At 37.8% G+C, this 19,017-nt stretch overlaps 1 protein-coding gene across 1 annotated transcript; it reads right to left on the bottom strand.

Moving 5' to 3' along the window:
• Positions 1-7,239: 7,239 nt before the first annotated feature.
• Positions 7,240-17,550, bottom strand: LOC113055238 (dual specificity tyrosine-phosphorylation-regulated kinase 2-like). Its single transcript, XM_026221362.1, has 3 exons — positions 16,702-17,550; positions 15,664-15,770; positions 7,240-11,330 (listed from the first exon to the last, which is right to left on the bottom strand). The coding sequence occupies exons 1-3, from the start codon at positions 16,742-16,744 to the stop codon at positions 9,780-9,782; spliced, it is 1,701 nt and encodes a 566-aa protein (XP_026077147.1). The 5' UTR covers positions 16,745-17,550; the 3' UTR covers positions 7,240-9,779.
• Positions 17,551-19,017: the final 1,467 nt, after the last annotated feature.

Genomic DNA, 19,017 nt, shown 5'->3' with positions numbered 1-19,017 from the left:
TGATTGCATCATATAATAATTGCTGTTAATAGTGTTCATCGTCTGTTTGACTACATCTTTAATTGACTTTTCCAAACATTTCTGCCATATGCACATGAACTGACAGTCACCACCACTGATAATCTACTACTAAATATTGTAGAAATTAAATTTTCGGTAAAATTGCTTTGCAACAATTTGTATCGTAAAAAGCACTATACAAATAAACTTGAATTGAATTGAAACTACATTTGAAAATCAATTAGCAAAGAACACATTTATTTTAAAATGTTTAAAATTACTGGATCAAATGTAGTCTTGGTGATCATACTTTTTTCAAAAAACATTTATACATTTTACCAACCCCAAACATTTGAACAGTGGTGCATAATGTCAACAATTTAATTATGTGTTGATTATAGTTTATGAGTCATTCAATGTATTTTATAACCACAAATGTCACATTACAGATCTAGAGATGAAGACAAACATGCTGAATGAAGATGAATATGCCACTCAGCACTGCAAAGCCCTGCAGAGAATCATTATTGTATTAATAATTATCAATCTGTTAAGAGGCCGAATCAAATCAGGGTCCAGATAAACATTTCCGTTTTTGTCCCCAACTTTCAACAGACCTGATTTCTTTAAAAGAATCATTTGAATAAGCTCAGCCCTGCTGAACCCACAATGGAAAAGTAGTTTAGATTATTCGGAAGAACAAGCCACTCCTGTTTGTGAACCGCAGGGGAAAGTCAGGACCGAAAGTCACCTGTAATCTTGTCCAGGATGGTTTTTCTGCTTTTGCAGCCTCCCCACTGAAATCTGACACTGGCTGCAAATAACTTGTTTACCTAGCAACAGTGACACTAAGTTTGACTGCTGTTGCATATAAAGATGCACAATACTAATGTAAAAGATAATAAATAATAACATAGCATAACATGCAGTGTAGAATTTACCCTTTTCACTCAAAAATGACTAATACGTTCCACGAATAGTGACAAATAAACAGCAAGCAACACACTGAATTAAAAATGCAAATTTAAATCTGAAATAATCCAGTAATCTTTGTTTTATTTACAATTTAGAAAAAAAATAGTTTAAAATGCTTCATTGGGTCACATTTAGTTTTGTTGTGTCACATTTATGTATTCATTTGTTGGTAACTGGAATTCATTTTCTGCTCAAAGTGTTTAAATTCAAATCTATCTGTTGTTTATAACCCTTATTGTGTTCTGTATGTTGAGTTCTGTGATGTGGCACAGTCTTGGATTTAATTCGCTTTACTATTTTCAGTAAAACACTGTCACATCATTTGGAAATCAACACATTACTAACAATATCCAACACTGTGCACTAAGAAGAGTTTTACTGAATCAGGTTCGCTAAAGGTCCTGCATAAACAGCACAAGACTGAAACCCCACTTACATCTTTATATAGCACACTCTGAACCAGAAGTTTGCCCCGGGGGAAAGTAGGCCGCTCACAGGATGCTAACAGCAATTTTCATAAAACTGCTTTAGAACAAATCCTTTCCTGAGAGAACAGTGGCTGCAATCCAAAAGTTATTTTTCTTTTTGTAAACAGTTGTATACAGTTTACTGCAGTCACCAAGTCTGCTCGGTGCATTAAAAGGTCAGCCATAATTCATTCCCTCTGCTGATGTCAATACTCACTTTTTACTTTTTATTCCAATTTGGTTTGATATTGCCCTATGTAACAAACAAAAAATGATATCATTATTAAAAACAATTCACATAAACATATCTGGGGTCAGACTGTTGCCATGATGACAAATATACTTTGCCCTATAAGAGTGGAGTCAGTTGGTGTTGATGTCTCTTGCTCCGACTATTTAAACATCTCCGTTAGAATGGCATGATATAGAGAGGGCTATTTGAGAGAGTTGCGTCAAAGAACAGGGATGCTGGTTTTGTGACCTCTTTAAGAACTATGCAAGGCAACAGAAAACAGAAAAGAGAGAGGAAATTACTTTTGGTGAGCCAGGGAGACAGAAAAATAAGAGCAGATTTTTTTTAAAGGGTCTGTGTAAAAAGAAGAAGAAGAAAGAAAAAAAGGGAAAAAAAAGCATCTGCATTTTTTTCAGAAATAAGTTTGTCATTATAAGGCACAAAATCTGGGGTTCCCAGGCAGATGCTCCTCAGATGGACACTCCAAAAGAGGAACATGCTCTCATTTTGCTGCTCTCCAGGCAGACTGTGGGATCATGTGCTATTCCAGTGGTGTCTGAGTCATGCTGAGTTCAGCCATAAACAAATCATCAAAAAAAAAAAAAAAAACATATGACAGACAGAGCACGAGAGTCATAGAGAAAGAGACGAGACAAAGGTAAGACACAGAGGAATGAGGAAGTTCATCCACAAAAAAACACATAAATAAAACACTGATAAGATAAAGAATACCTGTACAAAAGCCTGTTAATAACAGTGTTGTTATTATTAACTGAAAGTAAAACTATTAAAAAAATTATTTTGTTAACTGAAATAAACCTGAAGTTTAATAAAATCTGAAAAAAAAAAAAAAAAACTTAAAAAAGCCCTGGAAACAAATTAAAACAAAATATGTTTAAGATATGTTTTATTATAAAGTTAATCATAAACATGCTTTGAGTCCTGCAGTTCAGTCATTTTAGTAATTAATTCATTGTCAGTTTGGTTCACTACATTATGTTAAAGTTATAACTTTATTGCTTTTTTTTTTTTTTTTTTTTTTGAGCATGGTAAACTTAGGTGGCTTTTACAAAAACGGACTTAGTTTTTATTAACCAAATAATAAATAATAATAATAATAATAACAAAAGTTTTTCTTTTGATTGTATGAGTGTAATATTGGCATGTTTTTATGAGATTTATACATCTTATCTGTTGCTGGTTTATTATACAGTAAGTAGGCCACACTTATCATAAGTATAGCTACTTCTTCTGTGTCTGTGTGCCAGTCCCGTCCCGTCCTGAGCCTCGAGCAGTGCTCACAGTGCTCCTGTTACTGTGGCTCTGGCTGCTGCGCTGGAATGTGGAATGTGTGGGTTGTGGGACAAATGTTCCTAAAATGCAGCCCCACCTTTCAAATTGTTTGCCACTGCAGTTGTGGGGACCTGTGCATGGCTTGTGCGGACATGTGTTAGACTGCAACTGAATGAGGGCTTTTGTTAGGGGGGCAGGGTGGTGCAAGATTGCTGAGTTATAAAGGGGTCATATGATGCTGCTAAAAAGAACATTATTTTGTGTATTTGGTGTAATGAAATGTGTTTATGCAGTTTAAGACACATTAACACGTTATTTTCCACATACTGTACATTACTGGTTCTCCTCTATGCCCCACTGTTCTGAAACGCATCGATTTTCACAAGCCTCATCTCTCTGAAAAGCGAGGTGTGCAGTGATTGGCCAGCTATCCAGCGCGTTGTGATTGGCCGAATGCCTCAAGCATGGGAAGGAAATGTTATGCCTCTTAATATATCGAGATGCCTTGTCCAGCCGGAGCGACGAGACAAAAAAATAAAACCCATTAGAAAACATGACAAAAACATGATTTCTAGTCGTGTTTTCTTTTGGAAGGCAAAAACAAAGTAGTTTTACTTTCTCAATGGAACAACGCCACACACCCAAATGACCCCTTTAATAAAGTATTCCTCCCTCCCTCCCAATAGCGAAACTTAAAACAGTATTATAAGAATGGAAACAAAGAAGTGCAATGAGGGCATACACAGACACACACATTTTTTTTCCGGTTGCACATACCGCAGATGAATAATTCATATTTAGCGAGCTTGTCAAAACTGAAACATTTTCTTTAGAAGAGTTGCTGTAAGTCAGTTCTCCTCAGGCCTTAATTCTTGAAAAACACCCTTTCATAAAGGCCACAGATTTACCAGACAAATTACACCCGTGTGGTCGATTCTCAGAACAACTGTCACAATAATTACAGGGCCATGGTTTATTGGGACATGTTTATAGGAAAGTAGTTCGCAACAACAGCGTGTGAAAACGTTATGATACATCAGTGACTCACTAGGCACTGACGCATTTCATTCAGTTAACATGAAAGATGTCAATATGACTATTACGCAAATCCAGGTGGGCAAGTAATGTGTCTTCTTTTTTATCACTGATGCAATCGTTCCATTCCAGTTATTTTTATTAGATCACCTCAAGCTAACAAGCATATACATCCTGAACTGACTGTACTGTAGCAATAGTGGGCTTCAAAATGGGCTCTATAAAACGCATCAGCACGATAAAAAAGAATTAAAGTATCTTCCTCATGCAAAAGAGGCATGCAAAAGCATGAAGCATGTGACAACAATATGAATAAACAAAAAGGATGTTTTCCTTCTGGTTATCATTCACTGAATTGCCCTGAAGTTGCTGTATCTAAACAGCTGTGTTGCTTTGATTCTTTTATTTTGCCCAGGCTCATGAATTAATTCACAAGATCATGCCTTTTCCAGAGAAAACACACAAGCTGCATCCCAAATGATGCACTCATTCACAATGTACTTATGCACTATGTACTCAACACAATAGTGTATGAATTGCACTTTTTCTTTTTGGATTTTTTTAGTGTGAAAGCACTACTCGCACAATTCATACTAAAAAGTCATGGACGTTGCGTAAGTATGTGATTTGGTATGCACCTACACACAAATGTTTCTCCATGAGCATAACATGTACATTGCATTTTTCTTGAGAATACAAAGATATTTTGGATTAAATGCAAAATTACCACTCTTAGTGAGCTCCCTAACTAGGGGTTATATTGAGCCTCCAACAAAACCAATTTTGGGAGAAATGCACTACAATGAGCTCAGCAAAAATATAAATCCAAAATAGTGGACAGAGAGAAATTCTGAATAGAAGTACTTAGAATTCATTCAGTACTGAAAATAATTGCTATAAAGATTAAAAAGACACCCTGATATGTTTACTCAACATTTGTGTGTGCTATAAATGTACATTGATTAGAGAATTTTAGTATTTGGTATTTCCTTGTCATACTTTTCTGTAACAATAATGAATGGTCACACTGTCATCATAACGGCTGGTCTAGAATCCCCCGTGAAGGCTCCATATGGCTACAGGACTAAGTCTTTGTAAAACCCTCAGCCTGGAAGACTGTCCCTGACACAAAGGGTGAAGGGAGGGAGGATGTGACTACTTGGACCATTCGAGCTGTGCCTGGCTACAGATGAAGCCATATGGGCCATACGTTCAGTGTTTTGGATCCTTAATGGGATTGACTTAATCGGCACTCTTCTAGCAGGACAGTTCTTTGAGGCTAAATCAACCATGTCATCACTAAATCTCAATGAGAAACAAGAGCTTGACGCACTGTTGTTCTAAACCTGATTGGACACGTGGAAGACTGGTGAAGAGACGGTCACGACTTGCTCCAGACAGGATTTTAAAGTCACTCAGCTGCTCTAATTTATCCCAAATGCATGCTGTTTATCTCAATTTATGAATATACTAAAGATACTTGTATATATACACTATGCATATCCTGAAAACTATTTGTTAAACATTAGCCATTGTAACAAAGGTAGTTGAACCACGGTTGTTAGAAATGTTATCAGAACAGCTTTAACAGTAAATACAATCTTAATTGGTTAAACCGCATTGAACTCAATGCACTCTGGTTGCATTTCATTGGAAGATCAACAAAAGATATTTCTGCTTTTATGAGGCTAGGCAAACAACATGTTTAAAAGCTCATTGAGAAATCCCTGAAGTGGGTGGAAGGAAAAAGGAGAAGGGGTATATTTAATTAAGTTCTCTTGAATTCAGAATATTACATGTTTGGAGAAACATTTTACATAGTTTAGGACCTGATATTTACATCAGCTGGGAGAACACAGTGATTGCAATAATTTGGATATTTTTGCCAAAATGCACTAAGATACTCAGAACCACCCATTTGACAAATTATATTGTGACTAAGTGGGGTATTGTGAAATAAGAAGATTACATAAGCTTTTTGTGTGTTCTTCGTATACAGGACACATCCGCTTTGAACATGTAAATATTGTGGAATGAGCTCATCCTATGTAAATATACCAACCGACCGGTTTGTTCTCTCTGCTGTTGCCCTCAGGGGAGTTTCAACAAGTTTCAGTGAAGCTGGAGATCACAGTCTAATAAACACCCATTCATATATTGCCTCATAAAGAAACAATGTCTACTTTTGAATATATTTAGTTCTTTTGTGACTGTTTTCAAGTATTCGGTTGTTTCTCCACATCACTTTGTCTAATGACCTACTTTGGTGTCTAGGATAATCTATAAAGTTTGAACATTCAACCGAGCCAATGCTGCAATTTGGATCTATAATTTCAGGTTTATAAGGATTAGAAAAGGGAATACGAGGACAAAATGAAACATTGAGTCCTTAAGTAAGCTACAGAAAACTGCAGATCCAAATCCACATGAACTATTACTACGCACAAGCTTATGCACAATTTGATTTTATATCTTGTGCACATACTACTCAGATAAACAGTCAGAGATTCAGGTGATGTGCCCATCTGTTTAATTCATACACATCAGTATTTAAAATGCGCCATTATGCAATTTTTGAGGTTCCTGATATTGTTTTGGGAGTCTCCTACAATAGATTTACATGCATGCAAGGTCAAAAAAGTATTTTGTTTGATCAAAATATGCATTTATTATAACTAGAATATAATTCCTTATTTCCCAAAGTTCTCAATCGATTCATGCAAAGCAGTTCTAAACTTCAGTGTCTCTAAAACCCTCTTTTCCTTGAGTCTACTCTGCACTGTCTGGTCAGATGGCCCAGTTTACCATGGAATAACACTTTACCATGGACTAAAACATTTTTGTTCAGATTTCCCTACAATTGTGTAGTGTATTTTGAAAGTACATTCCGTTCAGTAATTTTTAACTGAGTTAAAATAGCTTAAAGTCACACTTAACTGGAAGTAAGACCAGATCCTGTACTTTTACCCATTCCGTGACGTACATATGATGGGTAACAAATTAACCCCCCCCCCCCACCAAAAAAATATATAGTTTGGCTATATGCACCAGATATGGGTTGATTTTTGACATGCAGCCATTGCACATATAAAAACTTAATAGAAAAAAACAGACCATGTTATTAAAAATAACCATCTTCATTCTTCAGTTCAGGCCATCTTTACTACAAAAATAGAGCATTTTTGAGTTAACTAACCTGTGAATGTTAGGAAAAGAACAGACCGATTTCTAACAAAAGCTTGGTAATGTTGATTTTATTTATCTTTTTTTTTTCTTAAAAAAAAAAGAAACTAATACAAGCTCATTTGGTTACTTACACACACACTGTCATTATTTAAATCATGTCATTTACTCTGGTTTCATTTTATCACTTATTTTCATGCATTCTGTGATTATCATGCTCTGAACCACATGGCCAACAGAAAACAGACAGTTTAAAGGAACTTACATGATTATCTCTTTCACTTCTCTTTAAAACACGGCTAACAGTAAAAACTCTATAAAGGGGTGAAATAAAAGCAATACAAAAACCTGACCATTAAAGCTGGAAGAGAAACATTAGTCATCCTGTGCTTAGTGCTGATTTAGTCAAGTCTGTTCAGTTAAAGGCACAAGACTAGGTTCCCCCAAAAGTGAGGGGTTCACACCCAGACAAACCACAGAGACAGCCAAGTGAAAGGGTGTTTTGGTGGATAACGCAAATTCAAGATAACACAAAAAGGCAGGAATGCTGAAGCCAAGTAGGAAGATGTGGAGCAAGATGCTATCATTGGTGCAGTAGAGACCTCTCAAGAGCATACAAGATGGATTTCACAAGCAAGAAAAGAGATTAAAAAAACCCTAAAACCACTTTTGCCTGGACTCTTTTCCCTGATGTATTCCAAGAACACATAGAGCAACTTTAACTTTGCAGGACACCACATATGAACCCAAAAATTATGATTGGACAAAGACACCATAGACCAGAGGACCGAAAGTTCATAGTCTTATTTATAGCACCTACATCTCTGAAGCTATAAAGTTTTTCTGAAACCTAGCATTATTGAGTGCCAAAGCATCATCCTTACACCCGCTAAGTGTGTGGAATCCTATATAAATCTCTATTAAATCGCAAAGGTTAAAACCTGAGAAAGAGTTGTGAAAAGGCAATGATGTTTTTCCAATAATGGGGACTTTCACAACTACTTGCCTGGTGTCCACTTGGTCCAAGTAGCAAACAGATGCTTTGCACTCACCTGTCAGGGCCAATGGGTTAAGCGCAGTTCATTTTCACAGTCCTTTAGCAGATTAGTGTCCTACCTTGCAACAATTAGCTTCTAAACATTAAGTGTCCAATTCACAGCTAGAAAGAGTGAGGCAGTGTCACAAAACGTGTACATTAGATAATACAACAACGTACCTAACAAGCAAATGCATATATCGTTTGTCCTAATAATGGGTTTCACATGGACAAGTACTCAAAGTGCAGACACTGACCAGCGTCATTGTGGGTGGGTGAACGTGCTCAACTGTATAAAAAAAAAAACAAGATTCTCCTGTAAACCTAACAGAAGGGAACAAAATAGGTCTCTGTGTAGAGATATTTCAGACCACACAATCAACCAGTCAATGGAAAATAATCACTATGTATTGAAGCTGAGCTCTGGGGGAGGGGAAATACCCCGTATTATCTCGTCAGGCTGCTTTTTTTTCATATCTTCCCTCACAGTATGAATGACAAGAATAGTTGCTGTAGTTGCAAACAAACAAAAATTAAACATTAAAAACTACTGGACAAATTTTTCATAGGACTAATCGAATCCTGGAGGAAGCCTGTAATCAACCTATTTGTTAGCTAGTAATTTGAATATGTGTATGAAGTCCTTACACTAGCTGTTTGGTATCAATCAGAAAATATTGCCAACAATTCCCTTCCCCCACCAGCAGCTTCGGAGAAATACATACCACCATGTACAGCCAAACATGTGATACTGCCTGTTGCCTTCAAGTGAAACCTGACCAATATCTTCCAAAAAAGCACTCCCAAAAGCATTCCCAATACCTCCCAGGAATGGCCATGGCCATCAAACAGCATTGTGACTTGCGTTACTCTACTGCTTACCAACAAATCTAACTTTCTTCATCTTGTTCTAGCGTAACTTAACTTAAAGCAACAACATCTCAAAAAATAAAGAGCTGTGGAGAGAAATAGCTTAGAGTTTGACCTCTCATTGGGATGCAAGTGATACTGTTAAAGTAAGAAATGTGCTCCTCTGAATTAGATCAATTTTTAAGATGATAACATGGGCTTTAAAACACCCAACAGACATTTTCAATTTGTTTTAAATGAAGATTAGTCAGACGTTTGACCTACAACTGCAAACATCCACTCTAAGCCCTCAAAAAAAAGTATATTAGGAGTCATATAAATGCAAAGCAGCCCTTAGAGATGCAAAAGTTGTATGTTTGTCTGAGCAAAAGTAGTGTAAACTTTAGAAAGAACAGGATGAGCGGTCAGCATAAAAAAAAATTCACCCACTCCAATAAACAGCACTCATTTCAAGACCAAGGTGTAAAAAAACAGCCCTGATGTCAATTTAGAATTTTACACTCTGAAGGCCATTTGATAAAAACACAGTATAGATGTATAAAATTGTTTTTGCTTGTTAAACTTCATTAAAAATTGAATCTGTATGTTTTTTGACACTCATTTAGTAAAAATAACCAAAACGAAGAAAAAAAAATCCACTTCTATAAACTGCTACATGTGTCTTTATCCCTGAAAAGCTAAGGAATCTCTATGAAACAAGCTTCGGCAGCATTATCGTGGTCCGGAGTTTGTTGTTGGTTGAGCCCATGACATAGGGTACCTTGGAGCTGACATTAGGGAAAGAGGTGCTGTGCTCTGTGATCCGTTTGGGCACCACGGACTTCTCGCCACCAGGTGCAGGCTTAGGCAGTCTCTTGTAGAGCCAGGGGTGTCTTAAGGCCTGAACTGGTGTCATTCGAGTACTAGGGTCCCAATCCAGACACTTCTTCAGAAAGTCAATGAACATGGCATCATCACAGCCTTTGAGGGCGGCCGCCCACTCCTTGCTTCCTGGGGGACCTCGCAATTTTCCTCGGCGGGAACGGCTTCCATTGAGGATGACAGTGCCATTACTAAGTGTGCTGACCGTGCAGTAGCGTGGGTGGCCTTTGGAGTTGATAAAGTTCTTGGCACGCTTGGCTTGTTCCAGCAATTTCTGAGATGGTATACCCACTAGCTCCATCATGCAGGCCAGCTGGTCACCTTCATCTTCACCAGGAAACAGAGGGTATCCAGTAAGCAGCTCTGCCAGAATGCAACCAAAGCTCCACATGTCTATAGGCATACCATATCGCGATCCCAAGATGACTTCGGGTGCACGGTAGAAGCGGGATTGGATGTATGTGTATACACGCTGGTGATCGAAACAGCTGGAGCCAAAGTCAATGACCTTGATCCCACTCCTGCCTTGCTGCTTCAGTAAGATATTCTCTGGTTTCAGGTCACAGTGGATGATCTTATGGCGATGGAGTGATTCCAGGCATTGGAGAATAGAGTGTGCAAACTTGCGTACCAGTGGGAGACTGAAACCCTGAAACTTGTTGCGTTTGATGAGCTCATACAGGTTCATGCTAAGCAGCTCGAAAGTCATACATATGTGATTGCGAAAGGTGAAATTCTCCAACATGTGGACAACGTTCATGCTGCCTGTCTTGTCTTGCTTCTTCAGGTGCTCCAGAATACGTATCTCCTCAGCAGCTTGCCGGTGGAAGCGTTTCTCGTTGCGCACCATCTTCAAGGCGAGGTGCTGCTGTAACTTGTGGTCGTAAACTTTTGCCACCTGTCCAAAACTACCTTTGCCAATCACCTTGAGGAACTCGTAGCGATAGGCAAGGTGGTCCTGAGGTACGTGGATGTATCCTCCCTGGTCATCGTCATATCCACTATTGTTGGTGCCCCCAGCTACTGCCTGCCTCTTCTTGGCATTTGGTCCCAGGAAATAGATCTCAGGATAGTTGTGGATCTCCTGCTGCTCCAAGGTAGTCAATTGTTGCCGGTATTGCCTGATAGCTTGTTCTGGGGTCATTGGGCTGCCAAGCTTTGAGACTTTTGTTGAGCTCTCAGATGACTTAAGAGAGCTGTTGCTGTCCACGCTTCTGTCTTTAGAGATTGCAGGTTGTGGCTTCGCAGGTACTTGGCTTGTGCCATTGTGCTGGCTCACACCATTGAGTTTGCGGTTGTAGGTGTCCTCGTAAAAATACTTCACTTTCTGTCCTCTCCGGACTGCTAGGTGATCCTTCATAGCAGGCTTGTTGACACCCTTCAAAAGGAAATAAATATTTTAACAGTTTGTCAAACAGTTACATCAATCTGTACAAGACAAAAATGAGGTTGTCCAAAGCCAACATTATATTTTCAGCTAAGTGGATGTTCAAAATCAATCTCTTATCGCTTCTGGTTTTTGCGTGGACCTTAAAAATCAATGTACTTCAACTAAGGTTTTATCAGACCAGTGTAAAACAATCAATAGTGCAAACGTGCAGAACTGATCAGATGCCTAGTAACCCTGGGAATAACATGAGACCAGAGGTTTGATGCATGAGTGATAATTGATGTGACAGAGAATGCCAGACACAGTCTTTGCAGTCTGATTGGAACCTGAACTGAAAACTGGTGAAAATGATTTTACTTTCATACTCACAAGGGATACAAAAAAAAAAACTTTGAAGGCAAGAGTCTAATTGTAAAGACCTGCAAATGTGCTGAATGCTTCAAAACAATGCAATTTAAATACAGAACTAACTGCATTTCAGTAGACTGGAAAAACAAAATGTGGAAATTTTATTTTAGAAACGGTGTATGACTTCACCATAACAGTTCCTTCACATTCTCTTAGCACATCACTTGGAAATAATTCTTGCCTTGGTTGAGAAATAGACAACTATATCACCAAATATGCACTGAACTTTTGCCTTACAAAATAAAATCATTAATCAGGGTTCCCTTACTTTTTCAGTGATCATTTTACAGGACTTCGAGGACATGTCTAGGACATTTTTAATTACGGCGACAAATAAACACAAGGATCACACCCTAAAGTAATATATTCTTCTGCTTGAGACGTTTTTAGAAAAATAGTTTATGGCCACGACTATAAAATCAGCTCTTTAACATGAGCGTTTAATTATACATTACAACAAATTATTTTTTTAGAACCAATTTTAGTACCATAGCAAAAAAAAAAAAAAAATTATATTTTATATTTATATTATATATATTATATATCCTTCAAATATTTTTCAATTAAGTATTTCTTTAAAAGGGTCAAATTAAAAATAAGTGGATTCAGACAAACCTAAACAACTCTGATTGGCTATTGCATATCACTGTTCATGGAAAGCAATATAAAGATGCACAGAAGCATTTGAAAGCTCTGCCTATCAGGGAGTACAGATATGAGCCTGTACTTGGTACTACCAGTGCTGCAGAAAGGCCGGTATTGTTATGTTTTTAACATTTCAGTTTCAACTTGGTATAGAAGTACAAATAGCCTACTTTTGACAATACTCAAAATATTTAAAAAGTTACTGAATTACAGAAATACTTCTCTTAAAAGTTCACCACTGGAAAGAAAGTTCAGATTCTGATTTATTTACAAGCAAATGGGCCGATTCCAATACTGTGTGTGTGAGTGTGTGTGTGGGAGATCAAGATATAATATAGAATGAAAATATTTGTAAACAAACAAGATATTTTTTGCTCTATTACAGGCAACTCTCTGTAGCCATTTAAAATTAGAGGCAACCACTGCATTTGAATCACTATCAGAATCAAAATGACCTTTATTGACAGGTATGTTTACACATACAAGAAATTTGTTTTGGTGATTGAAGTGAAGAAGAAGCTTCCACAGCACAAAAAGAATGACAATGACAAGACGAGACATATTATGGAAATAGTTTAAGTATATAGGAAATAATATACAAAATATATTTTAAAAAAGTAGATAAAGTAGACAATAAATGGTATTGGTGTATACAGGAGTGTTATGTACAAATGCAAAGACATGTGAAAAGAGGTATGCATGTTAAATAAATATAAGTATTTTTGTGTATTTCACACTTTTTTGGCCAAGTTAGCATGAGATGGATTGCCAAAGAAACTGTTCTTAGGCCTGGCCATTCTGGTGCTCAGTTCTTTGTAGCACAAACCAGATGACAACTGTTCAAAGAGGAAGTGGGGTGGGTGTGAAGGGTCCAGAATGAGTTTGCCAGCCTTTTACTCTGGATGAGTGCAGTTCTTGGAGAGTGGGGAGGGTTGTACCAGTGATTCAATCAGAAGTCCGGACTATCCACTGCAATCTTCTAAGGTCTGATTTGATAGCGGAGCTGAACCAGACAGTTATAGAAGTGCAGAGGATGGAGTCAGTGATTTTACAGATTTACTGACTAGATGCGCATGATCAAATTGCCTAGCCTTAGTCAGAATCAGTGTGGGGTGTGATACATGCAATAAACTCATTCAAATCATTTGCCAGTTGATGTCTCCACAGTGCTGGGGGATGGTGTCTTGTAGTTGATGTCTTTCAGTCCTTTTCAGACTGATGCAGGTAGACTGCCATTCGATCAATTGGATTAAAAACTGTCTGGTTTACCGCCATTTGAACGTTTTCTACTACTAACATTCATGTCTTCGGGCCAGTGGTAAACTGTTCATTCTTGGCTAAAGGAAAATAGTATTACATTTTTTTCAATAATAATTTTCCAGGACAACTACAAGATTTTCCAGGACATGTTATCTAATTTTCCAAGTGTTTCCAGGACACATGAGAACTAAGCTTGCTGCGATAGTCAGTGCTGATGGTGTTAAGGTGATTTTGTATAAATTATTTATTTTACATCAAGTAATGATGCCATGTATGCTATGCCTCCAAGCTTTCTTATTTGTTTTGCTTATAAACACTATTGCGTTTCTTATTTCTTTTTTTATTTTATATAGATGTAAATTTTGTGTAAGTTCTTTATTTTATATTAGGACTATAGCTTGCTGTAATTTTATTTGGTTTATTAACAAAAGTTATGTTTTATAATTTAAGCGAGTTTGTCGTTGTACCATTTTGCTATTGTCCATTCAAGCAATTGACGCCGTAGAGTGAAAGTAAAATGTACACAGGCATTAAGCTATTTAAAAGGAAAGGGAGGAGAAGGAAAACTCCAACAAACCTCACCCCCCCCCCCCCCCGTGATACCGGTTTTACTGGTTTTGTCACACGTCGATTAACTGGTAGCATATTTCTTCACCGTCACAACCCGAGTGGGAACCCTGATTAATATTGGTTGTTTAAGCCAGTCCCAGTGGGCATTCCTGAGTGAATCTGAATAGAGGAACTCTCTTTCACATTCAGGATGTTTAATGCACCATAGCTGCTCCAAGTCCCATTTCCATTTAAGATTCCACTATCAAAGATTTATAGTTAAGCCCAAGATATTGTCTGTTTGGCTTTGCATATAACACAAGAAGAACAAGGGGGGAAAACTAGGTCATGAAGATAAAATTATAAGGTACCTAGTAAACTGTGCCAATTGTTTTGGAGGGGGAAGGGGCATGGAAAGGCAGTTCCAAGCAGTGAGACAAAAATAGAAACCAGTGTGTTGGGAACTGAAGTAAAATGTAAAGACTAGCCAAATGCATCAGCTGTTCAATCAGAACAAAAAGACTCGTGAGCTTGGTTGACTCAACAAGGAGTACATGACCTAAATGAAATCTGTTGTGTCGGTAGCTAAATGAATGATTGGAACTACTGGAAGCTGCTATGATTGTTTATTCCTCCAAATACCAGAAAATCAAAGTCGTCCCCTCCCAGATTGTTTACTGAACATATACGGAAAAATATTGCTAGTTAATTATTTACTAAGGGTAAAAACAATTACATAGTCTATCTACAGTCTTTATGATCTCAGAAGCCCAGTATAGTAGCATGCAAAGAAGTGATACAGCTTCAAAGCAAAATAATGTCACCCGATCCAACACTTATACAGAATTATTTATTGCATAATAGTACAGTGGAGAATCGGATTATATCCGTTATCATCTCCAGCCCCATGTTGACGTATCAGACTGTAAGCTACACGGACCTCACTGAAAGGCTTAATCGGTCTAGTTTTAACACTTGATATTGTTTTAGTGTATTTGCTCACCATAAAATTATATTTATTGAAAGATTAAAAGCACTGGCTTTCCATGTGATACACATGCTGTGAGGCACAATAAACAGACTTGATGTGCTGTAGATGTAATTTGTACCACTATCAGAAAGTGGGAAGAAAGCTTGTCTAAATACGTGACACTCTAAGATACACAACTGTCAGCAGAACATGTGCTTAGCTGAGACTCTGTACCACAGGGGTGAAAAATCATTTGAATATATTGAGCTTGAAAAACAGAGATCAGAAATCTGATATACAAAATACGTCACATTGGGTCAAATTTTCTATCTCAGCTGTTCTTTAGAATTTAATCGTGTTCTTTAGAACTGTTCATGCGAGCACTAGGGAAATATTTTCATTTAGGGCTCACTGAAAGATTCCTATGATAGAATGACGCCTAGAAATTCCTGGGCACTGGGTCTGGGGGGAGAGGAAGTCAGGACTTACGGAATGTTTTGGGAGAGGAGGCAGTCCAGAGGGACTCTGCCCATTCACATCAGTGTCCTGGTTCACAATGTGATCAGGGCGCATGTAGGAGTCATACCCAAGGCGAGCTGTGGAGAAAGAGTGAAAATTAGGGTTGTGAATACACAATACACTCGCCACATCATCATCCAATGCAACCGTTACCGTACATAAATGAGGATTTCTATTACACAACTACAAGGAAGAAATGGGGAAAAAAACACAATGTTCCCATCTGAGAAACACAGATCCCCTTAGGGAAGTATGTAAACAAGTTGCAGGTGTGCCAGACAACAGACAGTTCCTTGAGCACATTACACAGCAGGTGGCTACATATTAAACAAAGCTTCATGACTCATTTCAGTTTCAGCAGTTTCCACAACTCTGAACGATTATGTTATTAAATCATCTTAATGACCTAGACCACTTTTCCCTTAAGGCTAAATTCATCCAAAACATGACAGTGAATAAATGAACCTTTTCATGTCACTCCAAACCTACAGGACTTTAGTTCTTCTGTAGAACACAAAAGGGATTTTTTTTTTTTCGTACAATGAGAGAACTGACTTTTATTGCACAGAAAAAAAAGACAATTCTCAAAGAGTTAATTTTATGAAGAAATGGGCACTAAAGGGTTTAAAATATTATAAAGTAATCAATCGAGGATTTGAAATATGTGCCTCTACACAAGCCCTCACATATAATACACCTATTGAGCATTCAGACCCCATTACTAGAACTTACGGAGATGTCAGTTCAATAAACTGTTAATATGGACATGATACAGTCTACAAGGGCCTTTGTTCCCACTGTCCCATGCATTTTTACTGTTGACAAATATGTGAAACTTCATCAGCTGGAATAAAAATAGAAAGATGTGGTTGCAAGCTTGTGAATTTTGCTTGCATCAACAAAGAATTATTAACACGGACAGTGCAATTCACAACTATTATTTCACTTGCCAAGTGAACCAAAACCAGCCACAGCAAACTCACAGAGCTGGATAAAACATTTCATTACCTGCAGTTATGGGGCCATCTGGTTTTCTGCTTAGTATCATCATGGTTGCATGCAGTCAACATCAAATATTTATTTTTCCTCTGAAAAATGTTTTCACTAAAGCAAGATCCATCCAAAACTGAAATTCAGTGTCCGTCTAGTCTCATTTCCGAGGAGAAGCGTGTCAGATGTTCAGAGACTTCACAGTGCTGCAGGGTTCAGGCATGATCCCCTTTAAGCTGTTTTCACGAGGCTTATCAATTTGACCACCTGTACTGCAAGTCTGGAGAAGTAACAGATGTATCTGTATTTCAAAAACGAAGGTCCCAACTAATAGATACTGGAACTAGATTTGCATAAATTCACAAATGCACCAGAGGAACCCAAATATTGGTGGATGAGAAGGGCTCGTTCTCGACGATGATGATGATGATGAAGAATCAAAGTTGAAGAGGACACAAACACGTTTCCGTCAAAACAAACGGTCTCCCTAAAGCATAATGAGACTGAGTCCAAACATTAAACCGATATCGACCACCTCGACTATTGCCCTCTCTTGACTTTCGTGTTGTTAGTTTGAACAGAAGAGTCATCCCAGCCAGAGCACACGGTGCAGAGGGCAGCTCAAGCTTAGGCTAGCGTTTTCTCTTTCCCGGATAGTACAAACCTAACTTGCTTTCATTATAAAAACAAGAAAGGTCAAATGAAGTCATAATCCCTTCCAAACACTTTCCGACATGTCAAATAAGTGTTCTCACGAAAGGTCTGAGTGTTTTGGATGCGCGTTCCGTCCCGTAATGCCAGTAATGGTTTCTTAGCTTGTTGCTAAGAGCTTATTTGGCTTCGCCAGCGCGACGTCATCAAAGAGGGCACGTGAGGGGACTGGGGCGCGGCCAAAACAACGCTACAGCTTCCTTATGCTTCCTTGAGGTGACTTCCTTTTGAGTGACAGGAATATTTGTGTTTTACATCCTCCTGAGAACCATGAAAAAATAACCCCCCCCCCCCCCCACACACACAAAAACAAAAACAAAAAACAAAGTCATTACACTTACATGAAACAAATGCTTTTTTTTCATTCACCAATCAGTTATTAGGTTTCAGACTACATTTAACCAAAGTTTCTACTAAGATGTTTGTACATTAATAATAAAATAATAATAATAATAATAATAAAATAAAAAGAAACAAATACCTATCGAGTCTAAGCAGGGCCACATATGAGAATTATAAGAATGCAAATAAATCTGTATGCAAATAAATGTAAAAATGAAGACCAACTGTCAATGTCAGTGGAACATTTTATTTATTTATTTTTTTATTTTTTTTTTTAAAACATTTTTAACTTTAAAGTAAACATGTACATAAACATAAACCAAAAATAGATATCACAACTAAAAGGGCAGTCTCCAAAACAAAGATTTATTGCGAGATAAAAATGGAAAATATCAAAACACTACAGTTCTAAGCTGTGCATATGTATCTCAAATTGCCTTGCCAAAGCTGGTGTTGTTGTCAAACTCTTTAAAGCCCAGATATATATCAACAGAGGCAGAAGAGCACATGCTGGGGTGACTGGGGTGATGTGGTGAGACATGTCGAGCTAAACTGGGTGTGCTTACAACAGGACCGCGACCATAGTATGCTATTCTTAGCCATCAGTCTTAGGGGAAGCTGAGACCTGTCTATATTTGTGTCTTCAGATGACATATTGACATTGTTTTCAGGCTGACCTCTCAGTAGCAGACTGGACAGGTGAGCGCTTGCACCTTATGAAGGGTCTTTAACATTATGATGGACACTCACAACTGCTGTCTTTTTGTGGTGACTTAAAAGGTTTCTGGGTGTCCTTAAAACATTGCAAGTCTTTTCCAAGTATGGGCATACTGTTAAACCTGTAGGTGGAGTGTTTATTTACAGTGTGGAGCCGGTTCGAACTAAGTTTACAACATGTTTTTTATTGTAACATGGCATGTGTGCAAAATACACTTCACGTGCGCTATCTGACCCTTGACACTGCTATTCAATGCGGGCTGTTTTTATTTGCACTAGACACAACAGAGCAGTTGTGACAACATAACGCTTGTGCCTTGCTGTGCGCTGCTACACAGTACCATATAAATACATATGCTTAGTATGCAAAGTATCTAACACATTACAAGTACTATAATTATGCTTCAATCCATTACAACCAATCTTTGGATATCCCTTTTTTAACTTGGAGCAAATGTTTGCATTTGAACTACTGTTCATGATTAGGGCTCCCTCTGCTGTATGATTTGTGAAACCATTACATTTTACTATGACGTAAAACTACTCCATGTTCTGTAGATCAAG

This window comes from Carassius auratus, chromosome 36 (genome assembly GCF_003368295.1).
Source record: "Carassius auratus strain Wakin chromosome 36, ASM336829v1, whole genome shotgun sequence".
Classification (NCBI taxonomy): Eukaryota; Metazoa; Chordata; class Actinopteri; order Cypriniformes; family Cyprinidae; genus Carassius; species Carassius auratus.
Note: the sequence above shows the minus strand (reverse complement) of the source record. Positions and strands in the feature narration are given on the sequence as shown.

Excerpts from the sequence above, each read along its gene's own strand:
- LOC113055238 (XM_026221362.1), bottom strand. The coding sequence starts at position 16,744 with ATGATGATACTAAGCAGAAAACCAGATGGCCCCATAACTGCAG. Across the intron at positions 15,771-16,701 it reads AGATGGCCCCATAACTGCAG|CTCGCCTTGGGTATGACTCC; the intron begins GTAATGAAATGT and ends CTTTCTCCACAG. Across the intron at positions 11,331-15,663 it reads CTCCTCTCCCAAAACATTCC|GGTGTCAACAAGCCTGCTAT; the intron begins GTAAGTCCTGAC and ends TTCCTTTTGAAG.